Source organism: Schistosoma mansoni (assembly GCF_000237925.1).
Source record: "Schistosoma mansoni, WGS project CABG00000000 data, supercontig 0136, strain Puerto Rico, whole genome shotgun sequence".
In the NCBI taxonomy this organism is placed as follows: Eukaryota; Metazoa; Platyhelminthes; class Trematoda; order Strigeidida; family Schistosomatidae; genus Schistosoma; species Schistosoma mansoni.
In genome coordinates, this window is record NW_017386039.1 from 125637 (window position 1) to 137331 (window position 11695).

Below are 11695 nucleotides of genomic sequence, written 5' to 3' on the forward strand. Positions count from 1 at the left end.
GATATGCCCTGACTAAGTCAATTTTAGTGAATATGTTCATACCCTGTAAACCGTTTGTGAAATCTTGGATATGCGGTATTGGGTACCTATCTGGTACGGTTTGACGGTTGAGGGCTCTGTAATCTCCGCACGGTCGCCAGTCACCTTCATTTTTCTTTGGGACCATATGCAAAGGGGATGCCCATTGGCTATCAGAGGGACGGATAATACCCAGTTGTAGCATATAATCAAACTCGGCCCTAGCGATTTTGAGCTTATCTGGTGCTAGTCTCCTGGGTTTTGCAAAAACCGGTGCACCTTCGGTTTTGATAGTGTGACTTACTTTTAGTTTGTCTTTAGAAGGCTGTGGGTTTGGTTTAGTTAAGTTTGGAAATTCCGCGAGTATATCTTGGAATTTCGCTGTTGTTACTGGAGGAGTTTGAATCAAGTTAAGAGAGCTGATGTGACTTTCTTTGCCTTTTGTGTGTAATACGAAGTTTCTTTTAGTGTTAATCGCCGTTTCTTGGTGTCAACTAGAAATTCGTATCTCTCTAGAAAGTCCATCCCCAGTATTGCCAGATCTAAGTCGGCTACCGTGAAAACCCAAGGGAATTGCCTCCTGAACCCCAAATCTAGGGTTAAGTTTTTCTGCCCAAATGTCGCAATTTTAGTTTTGTTTGCAGCTTGAAGTGTAATTGATGATGTTTCTCGACTAATCTCAGTTTTATTTTGAGGGATGATGCTAAGAGCAGCGCCAGTATCCACCAAGAAATTCAAGCCAGAGTTTCTGTCTCTAACATAAAACAAGCGACTGTTTTGGCGCCCCTCCTCAGTCGTCGCGACCTGGGGAGGGGTTACTCGTTTCCCGCTGTCTTAGAATTATGCTTAGGCCAGGCGCATGGTTGCATGCACTTGGTTGAGTTGACACCAAACTTCCAGTGGTACCAACAAAACTGCCCAGGTTGTCTGGACATTTGTGACCTGTTTTGTGACTTGGATCGTGGTCGTTGTGGTGACCTGCTCCTGTTTCTATGACCCATTTGCATTCTGGTGACAGCCTCAGTGAGACTCTTAACACTCGCAATGAGTCCTTCTATGACGGGGTCTTTTGCTGATTCTACTTTTTGTGTGTGATTTATTGTGCCTGGCCCAGTTGGAGGACCTCTCTCCATTATTCTATCGGCTATACGCGCTAAATGAGATAATGAGGTTTCAGGATCTTGTGCATCCAAACAGTGTCGGACGTAGCATGGGAGAGCTTGTATCCATCCTTGTTTTAGGACTGCTTCACCCACCGTGTTATCACCCATTAACACTTGGAGGTGACGCAAAAACTGTGACGGCGACCGATCACCTAGTGTTTCACCTTGAAAAAGTCTTTGGATTCTTTGACTATCTGATAATGATAAACGGTTCATTATCTCTCGTCTTAAGATGGTGTATGGTTGTGGTGATGGTGGATCTAAAATCAAGTCACGGACTTCTTTGGCGACTGAAGGAGGAAGGATAGAACACAAGTCTCTATAGCGAATCCCTTCAGATTTGATATTGTGTCTCGTGAAATAATGCTCTAGTTGAGCAAACCACAACTCAGGATCACTACGATCAAATTCTGGAAGTCGGGATTTCGTAGTCATAACAGTGTCTATCTCCACTGGTGACAAATCCTCTAGATTATGGGTTTCTATTGAGTCTGACATGAGGTGTGTGACAAATATAGCAATAAAGTTAGCACGAAAAATGGTTACTATAACACGAATAACTTAAGATAATACGGAATAAACTAGTTATATACTCAACTTAGTTTACGGATAATCAGGTCTACTTTTACGATTAAGTAAAAAAAAAAAAGATTAACAGAAATGAGGTTAAATTGTGCTCAAAAAGGGCTCACCACTTTCGTGCCTATAGGTAACCCTCGTGCTATTGATAGAAGAAACCAGAGAAGTAGTGAATAGGTCTTTATTTCGATCTTCGCGCAGTCACAGTGGAGCGTGGGATTATCTGTTCAGACAAACAAAGGCTCTCAACATTCCATATAAGATAGTAGGGAATATAACGCTTACAAAAGGTAAGGAAGTGAATGAATACTTGAACAATACTGTTTTAGCATATGCCTGGTTGTTTGGGGTCAACTCTTAACCAACCAACCTGAGCTGTTACACATTTAATATGAATAAAAGAGATACGGTACACAACAATGGCAACGCCCGCAAGGCTGATCCGTGCCATCCGATTGAGTTGAATTCTATATTTCCGCGTTCACCATTGTTGGCTTTCTCTTCGTGTTAACTGTTGAATATCTACTTTCCCGGTTATCTCATGTTCAGCTTTGAGAATTGTGTGATTAGGACCAATACTTTCACACACCCGTCTAACATCATCCATAATTTTTCCTGTTTTCATCAAACATTACGATAATTATCTTCCTCATGCTCCTCTATATTCTGATCATTCAGTCTTTAACACTGCGAACATAAAGTATCCTGCTTGGTATTTTAATATTTGCTCGTCTCAGAATTTCTAGTGACTTGGTACGAACAAATTTATTTATTTGGAAGAAATATTCAGTCCTACATATTGAAAATACAATTCCTGTTTCACTTCGGGATGGGTAGTTTATTTTGATTTTTGCGAGTGGGTTTTATCACTTGCTACAACTTTCTTCCGAACCCATTGATAGATGGAGCATCAGCTACGCATTGATTTAAGGAGTTTCACTCGTTGTTACTTCAATGGAAAGATCTTCAGTTATCAGATAAGTAGTTCTTAGCTGGTAAACTCTTGAAATTATGCCTTTGAATTCCCCGTTTTGATTAGGAAGGACAGTCAGGGCGTATTAAGTGGAAACTTAATACTATGCAGTAAAAAATGACAACTCCGCCACTTTCGTTCCTTCTTTGCAACACGGAAACGATTTAGCCTAATTCGTTTCGCTTTATACGGCAGCTGTGCTATTCCGATACTGAGCATAGTTTCTGTCCTTTGACTCTTTCTCATTAGCCCACCGTCTTTATAGGCAAGCGCTGGGTGGTTGTAAGCAATGCTCGTACTAATTTTGGACGAACACTGTACTTAAAGCCTAAGAGGTCTTATCATTGACATGTCTAAGAACTATATGTAATGACTAGGGGCTCATAAACCCTTGTATGTTTTGCACAATATTATGCAGTAGTGTTTTTCCCGGTTTAGGAATGGTCCTAGGCCATTTTCTGTCTGAAAAACAGGTAGATCAATGTTATTGACCGTATATTAATCTGCAGCTCAGTGACAAACGCACATGTTAATAGACTTAGAAGCATTTTTCCTTAACTGTCAAATTCATTAACATTCATATACTTTTTTGTGGGTAATTGTTAGGCTCTGAAGCAATAATTTCACTGCTTATAGCTCTTAGTGCGTTTAAATTCTTAATATGTATATAAACCGTTGGTGATGGGAAAGGAGGAAGTTGATCGACATATAAAAATAGTACTGAATTTAAAGTAGTTCATAGAATGACTCCACAAAGTACTTTTTCTGGATAGACAACTGTCTAGGTTGGAGTATCAACATCCTTATTGAGAATGAAATACAGTGTAACTAAATGTCCCTAACTGTCACACCAGACACAGTGAACAAACAGTCGAACAATAATCCATTTATTGAACAACTAAACAAGCATTGTTCGCTGAGAAAAGCAATACCAACACGATTTCATTAACAGTTGTTTTCGTTGACTGACTCTACAGTCCAACTATGAGTTGCAGATCCCACACAATACATTCACTAATGGAGCGTCGCTATGAAGTACGCACTAATTAGGTAGTCTGTGAATGCTTGAACGTTATCATACCCTTCTCCCATCATAAATGTTGTACTGCTATCACGAAATGATCCGAAAATACTGTCTCCTATCTTCGTCCCTTGAACTGTGCACGAATATTAGAAATTTGGATGTTTTACAGAATTCCTAATAGCCTTTTCTTTACACCAGCCAAAATTACATCAAGATGTATATATATTTACGTCTTCCCGAAATTAAAACCATCTCAACACAGAACGGTGAAATATGTCTCGCTCACCTTATTTTCGGTTCACGAAAAGGGGATAAGTGTCCCCAATGAAAAATGATGGAGATTATCTGTGATTCCGTGGTGAGTTAAAATTATGTATAATGTTGTACGTTCTGTGTACCGTTTCATAATTACTTCCAGGGTGTTTCTGTACAGGGTAACTTGTTCTGTCTCTCCAACTGCTGATTGTATAGTTTTGCAATAAATTAGTTTTCCGGAATTTTTGCTTGGCTCTCTTTGACAAATAGATCTAAAAAATATGAAAATATGGAAATCGAAAAACAAAACTGCATGGTCCCTCGTATGGGCTCGTATATAGCTGCAAAAAAATCCTCAAAATAAGTAGTTCTGTAAGTTTTTGACGCCTGATGCTGAACTGATTAATTTTGGTGGATTCGCCTGGCTGAAAGTGTTCAGCAACGCATTCGCACCAGATCACGAGTGAATACGCTGTGCTACACATCTTATGCAACCGCTAACGGGCTTAGATTAATCACTTCCCAATATATCGACAGCCTTTCAAAAATATCTCCAAACCTCTTATCTTCTGACTTCTGATTTGATTGGGTTAGCATACTTTGATTGTAAAGGTGTTACTAGTTAAGGTGTTGTGAAACATGGGAAACTTATGGTATATTCAGTGATTTATATTCTTGAAGTATTCACAGTCGGCATTGTTCGTAGTTGATTCTTTTACACGATACGGTACTTCTAGTGAATACAGCAACTATTGCCTTACGCTTGTGGATTCTACCAGTACTGAAGTCATGCATTCCCAAAAAATCAAATAGAGTACTGATTGAAAATCACAGGAAAACAATAATGTTTTGATAGTTTGACATGGAATATTTTATCTAGAGTGGATTACAATTCCTTCCGATCAAAAATGATCAAAATTAGGAAAATTTATTCAGAGAGAGAAAGTAACGTGGTTGTTTAAATATGGCACAAGAATAACTAAGATTAGAGTAACTTTTTGGCTAAACTGCCCACACTGAATGATACCAGACGCCTGAAAACTTCTTGCATAAAAGGCAAGGAGGGAGATTAACAGGTACTACTAAACTCTCCATCAAGATATTGCGTGATGAAATGAACATCTTGACATAAACGACAAATGCCAGTGATGCAATTCCGCCTTAAAATTTATGTATAAAACTTTTGAGCAAATTGCGATACATACCGTGTGCATTTTTTTCGTAAGATATGTATCTGAAGGGTTTTGTGTAGCACTAGCAGCACGGTAATATAGAAATGACCTGTGATTTAGAATTCATGCTTGATTGGATTATTACATTCATTTGGACAGTTTCAGTTAGTTAAAAACCAATTGAGCCCAGAATATATACACATTACATCGGAGGATTTACTCCAACAGCAATTCTAGCCAAATGATCGAGTTGCCCACCGAATTTGTTTTGAAGATGCAAAAGGTAGGTCATTTCTATAGCTTCAGAAATGCAGAGTACATTTAAAGAAGAGGATTGGATCATTGGAGCGTCAAACGACGAGTTGCTAAAAGCTATAACACAAATACAGTAAACATAGTCACTGTATTGTTTTTGATAAACTAGAAGCCATGTTTCCAAAGAATCAGTGGAAAATGAATGTTACAAGAGCTTTTTAGGCAAACTAGATATTGAAACAGAGTTTGTAAAATATATGTGAATATTTTTTATCACTGCAACTCATCAGGAAAGCTATCCCATCTCTCAGTAGGAGGGCATCATTAGTGAGAAAGCGTTCAAAGAGTAGAAGTTCTGCTATAGATAGGTTTGTCACGTTGACGAATGAACAGAAATGTCTTATACTACAAGCACAATATGAAGACCTCAAAAAAGAAAGTGAACAGACAAGAGCTAGCTTCGAAGAAACACTGGATCTACAAAAAGTAACAAATGTATGACTCATAATGATGGTACTGTTCCTTTTTCGTCAGGCTATTTCTGAAGAGTTGAAAACACGTCAAGAAGAAATCCTGAAGAATTATAACCAATTTTGCAAACTAGTGGGAAGAAGGAATTCATCTAGGGGTATCCAGGTTGTTTCTGCTGAAAAGGTCCTACGGTTTTCGGACGACTACTTGAAATCTCTTGTGAGTATAGTTAGTTTGTTATGTAATCCACTACTCGGTGTTTGAGTTTGTTTTTATGCGATACCTAACTTTAACCTATTGAAGGCTTAAATGATCAACAGAAGCCTTTCAGTGAGCAAAATATGCTTATTCATGAAGTATGTTGTGACCCTCAAATCATGTTTTATGCTCAGACGTCCAGGATTTCACGCTGTTCCTGAGGAAGACACTTATTGACAATTCCTTAACCCGAATGCTGATATAGTATATTTAGAGATACATGTGTTCAGGAAATCTTTATTTTAACCCTGGCGTTGGCTAAGTTCATAACATGGCATTGCTTTCTTCCTGATACTATCGTATTTATTCTAGCGCAGATCAACTAATAATTCTAATGTGTAGCAAACATCGAATTACATAAGGAAGACAATTAGAGCACTGACACCTCATTTTCTAATTTTCGACCAGTAATGTCGAATCAAAATCTCAACTAGAGATTCGTATTGGTTTCACTTGTTATTGAGTTTCATGGATTAGGGAACTGTACATTATTTGCGTACTGAAAATAAACAATACTTAATTTGCAAGAGAAAGCAGGCAGGAAAAGAAACAGTTGGAAGTGTAGCAGTAAATAAAAGAACACGCCTGGGGATAGTCAAAGTTTGAGTGATCAAAACAAACACTAGGTTCCTTTTATCTTTTATTTAATCTAATCAGTCATTCATTTGAAAAAGTAAAATTTCAATAGTTCAGATTACAGTGTCTCTACACAGCAAACCAGTGATCGAACATTATTTGTTAATTTTTATGAAGAGTATACCGTCTTGACAAGTAAACAGACGTAAGTAAACCACCCAGTGTCACATATACTCATAATTTAGCCCTTAATAGACGAAAAGCTTTGAAATTGGGAAGATATTTTGCCAAGAGCAGAATAACTCAGGAATACGGCACTTCATCTTTAGTTATTGTGGGAGCGACAATACATCAGTATAACGAGGGATGAAGATGACCACTTTGAGATTGATGTCTCCAAAAATGTTTTAGAGAAAAGTATCTGACGAATAACCAGGATTATTAGCACAATGGGTTAGCAATCTCCCGACGGTTGAATATTTCTAAAGGAAAACATAAGCCTCATTATACTGACCAGTACAATATTATTCTGTAGCTCAGGAACACTGGTTGAATCGAAAAGCAAACTATGAGAAGTGTTAGTAAAGGGCAAAACGCATAACTTGGTAATCCACTTGTATTTCTTAGTTGAAGCAGTTTGACTCACTTTTTTAAATTTCGTATTTATATTAAACTATTGGTTTATTCATGTCAACTAATGATAGTTCAATACATTCAAAATTGTCTATTGATCGAACATTTAAGTTGATACGTACCACTATATATTCTGATCAATTATAAATCAGCTGTGGGATAATTGTTGATACATAAATAAACCTCCATACACAGCCTTGCATTGTCCTGTGCATCAAGCCACATCAGTCTTGCTCCGTTTATCAAGTAATAAGTAGTAGTTTACCTCGTAGCCATAACATTCATAGCATAATCAGCAACAAAACCATTTTATCATGTCATTACACAACAGGTATTTGAGTATCCTTCGAACAACTGATATTATGGAAGCCACAGTGTCAATCAACCACGCGTATTACATGTGACCTAAAGCGTACTGCATGTAGTTGGTGAGTTGCGTAAGTAAAACGGAAAATTTAGAATAAGCATGAAATCACGTACTTTTTTTTCATTAACAGTCAATATCTGGTTTTTGAGGAGGCTATTAATAACATTTCAAATAACATGAAGTAGTTTTTAGATTTTTTGGTTAAGGATTTAAAACAAATAAACCCTTATATGAATCCCAGTAAAATGTGCATACTCGTGAGGTTTGGATTATAAAAGGACTGCGTTCCTTATGTAACACCGTTAGGCTAGCAGACGTCACTCAGGAAACGGTAATACAATTCAGTATAGTAGTAACATACATCTAGGTCGGATATAGAGTAGCAAAAAAACATGCTAATCAAATTTGGACATGAATAGTCTTAGTGACTCAGATACAAATTTAGACACATTAAGTCAATGTTTTCTAGTGAAATAAAGATTTAGAACCTAATACAAAATGTCAGTCACAACACAACACAGTACAGCCATTTTATGGTTTTAAATAGTTTATTTTCTAACATTGTATACATTACAGGACACTCAATCAGATAAACTTCGTTTGAAAAATAGTTCCATAAAAAGTACTTTGAAGAAAGTTGAAGAACAACTGAGGCAAAAGGAATCTGGAGAAGTGTTAGGTGCTGTCGATTTTGAACAGATGAAAATAGATAACACAAAATGTCTTGCAGAGATTGATGAAAAGAATCATAATATTCAGGAAATGAAAATAACTGCTGCAAGAACACTTCAAATCTTAAATGGATACAAAGTAACAATATTATTCATGATTGACTGTATGTTTCATTAGAAAAAGTTAGGTGAAGCACTACAAGAGGAGAAATACATTAAAGAAGAACAAAAGCAACGTCGAGAAATGCAAAAGCGCGTCGAAAGTGAGGTTATCCTAGCAAAACAGGTACCTCTTTTTGAAATCAACAAGTCAATCCAAATATATATATATATATATTGCCTACAACCAATTGAAATACTACAGATATCAGAAAGCAGTTGAAAATTCCGAAACAAGATTTTTAGATAATATATAATGCTTGGCAACATATATGCAACGTAAAGTTAGAAAAGTCAGCCAATAAATAACAAGCAATGGAAACATTACAGCTTTAATTAGTTATGTAATACGTAAATTTTGAATTCCTACAAGAAATATGACTACTCACAACTTATTTATTATCAAGGCTTAAATCTTATACAGCGGTTTGTGATATTAGGCTGCTGATATCTGTTCGATAATCCCATGCACTCAGTGGTGAAGTAAAAATGACTGTTTCGCATAAACACTTAGTGAGAGGCACATAGATACACCACTATTATCTAACTAATTGATACGAACATAGGCTTTTAGGAGTGGAAATCGATAGGTAGCCTAGCACCCAGATAAATACTTGGTTGTATGTTGTAGTAAATATACCAGATCATGGCGAAATATTTTTCTCATAGTGATAAAGCTGTACCCTGGTCCAACTGGATGTAATGACAGAGGTTTAATTTCCCTGTTTTTCATGAAGGAACTACGATTGGAAAGAAAACTTAATGAAAAATTCGAGGACCAAATCTCATCATATAGTGTACCATCTGTAATAGATTTTGTTAAACTTGTTAGTGAAGAACGAGATTTAACGCGCAAACAAAATATATACATGCGAAGATTAAAGATAGCAGAAGTAAGTCACATTTTTTAGGTATAAAATGCTGAGTATTTCAGGGCAAATGATTAGACTGAAAATCCAGAGTTCTACATTACTATTTTATTAATCCTTTGCAGTAGTTTTGTTGTTTATCTGTTGACACATCGATATACAGCATAAACATGGTTTACGACATTTTTTAGCATGGACATTGGACTTTCATTTTCAAATATTAGGAAATATTATAATGAGCAAAAGCGAGAAACACATAGATTTATAGAAGATTTAAATTTAATAACACTAGGAACTGGAAAAACAGATTGTACAGTTTCCAATTATTAGTGAATAACAACAGGCAGGCAAAACAATTTATACTCATTTTTTCAGGAAAAAGCGCTCAAGTAAGCAACACTAGTTTTATATTGTCACATACAGAATTGTACTGTTATGATAAGTAAGAACACGTGAATATACTTATTTGTATTACTTCGAAATAAAAATAATCATAAACTTACTCGTACACGTATATAATAAGTTTGTAAATTCAAAACTGAAATTTACATCAGCAAATGCTTATATTAATAGTGAATGCATTACATAACTTAGAAGTTAAATGGAAATACTTAAATTACAATTCTTCTTCAAGGTGGAACTGTGTTGTCAAAAGAAACTCTGGTTGAAAAATCAACGGGGTAGCCTTAATGAAACAACTTAGCTGATGGCATCTGTGGAACAGCTTCATGATTATTTTTGAAAATACGATTTGTTAGAATGATATTTATTTGTTTATTCATCCTAATAAACAAAATATTGAATCAGAATTTATACTATTTTTTGTAAAATAGTTTGAATTGTTAAACACGCTAACGGAGGAATAGATCGGGAATACATGGTAAATTGTTTGGATTGAAGTGAATTCGCACTGTAAAGGATTTTCTTTAGTCAATCAAATTAATTGGCTTAAAAAACTTATCGAATGCAATCTAAATATGCTGTTAACATAAAAAGCATAAATCGCAGAATGTTCGATTTAACTGTTATAGCGTCTGTATGTAGGTGGAATTCTACGACTCACTAAAGAACAAAAGCAATGCAGAAATTCACTACGAAGACCTGGACTGCAGTTTGTTATTCAAGTAAATGACTTTTCTCACAGCTTAGCGACTGAGAGTAACAAGGATAATATAGCGATATGAGAAAACCAATATAGTGACAAAATAGACATTTATTTCATAAAAAGCCAAGTTCATTACAAACAGAATGTATTGCAAAAATGTCCATCACAATATAAAGTACTATTCATTACGATCCCATGTTTAAGGGCGAACTTAGGTAAATCACAGCGTTGGAAATTATGTAAATGAGCTAGTAAGAAAATCAATAAAAAAGCATATAATACACAATTAAATATCCTTATAATATTAACAAATACCAATTAAGTAACTTTATATATATGAAATTCTACCAGAAATATGTTGATAATGACAAATAGCTAAGTGGATGAAGAATATTGTCTTCTATTATATCCAACGAAACTAAACTAAGAATAGAAGAAACAGAAATATTTGTATACTAAATTAACTTCGCAATGCCGATAAATCACCTGACTCATTTCGGAGATTCTATCAACCTTAATGGGTTGGTATCTAACAAAACCTCAGCACGGATTCAGTAAACTTGATTTTCTGATGAATTATGTAACCAGTGACGTAGTCGAGATATTCGTCTTCTAATCAAAGAACAGTTTTACTAAGCACCAGTTCACTGTGTTCTACTATATGGGTGGACCATGGCAATCAACAGTACATGATATTCATAGGTTACTATTATTCGATCATTAATATCTTCAAAGTATCGCTATGTTTTGGGGATAACGAGTGGTCAAACCTGAGGTGTGGAATAGGATACTAAATGACAATGGCAAAACGGTTGATGAAGTAGTGAACCGTCAACTTCTGGAGTGGTTAAGAAATATTTACTAGAGTTCCAAGCATTAAATCGTGATCAGAGCGAAATTCAGTGTGGTCACGCATTTAAATGATCTTATATTGTTGCGGAAATGTCCATTTAAATTCCTAAATAGTCATTATTTTATATTTGTTTGCACTTATCTGGAAAAGATCTTAGAGGAACTGATGGGATCTATGCCTTCAGAAAGACCCAAATCCCAGTCAATCAGTATTGAAGAAGTTATTCTCAGGCTATTCAGATCAAAATACCGACTCTATGTTTTTCTGTCAGTCGGTCTTAAAAATAAACTGACT

At 35.8% G+C, this 11695-nt stretch overlaps 2 protein-coding genes across 2 annotated transcripts; one reads left to right on the forward strand and one right to left on the reverse strand.

Annotated features, from left to right (window-relative positions):
• Positions 1-285: 285 nt before the first annotated feature.
• Smp_132960 (hypothetical protein) lies at positions 286-1679 on the reverse strand (the record flags this gene model as incomplete). The annotated part of the gene is made up of 1 exon (XM_018789042.1): positions 286-1679. The coding sequence occupies one exon, from the start codon at positions 1677-1679 to the stop codon at positions 834-836; it is 846 nt and encodes a 281-aa protein (XP_018646458.1). The 3' UTR covers positions 286-833.
• Positions 1680-5949: 4270 nt separating this feature from the next.
• Smp_132970 (hypothetical protein) lies at positions 5950-10146 on the forward strand (the record flags this gene model as incomplete). Its single annotated transcript, XM_018789053.1, has 5 exons — positions 5950-6129; positions 8321-8554; positions 8594-8701; positions 9312-9467; positions 10078-10146. 5 exons carry the CDS (start codon positions 5950-5952, stop codon positions 10144-10146), a joined length of 747 nt encoding a protein of 248 aa, XP_018646459.1.
• Positions 10147-11695: the final 1549 nt, after the last annotated feature.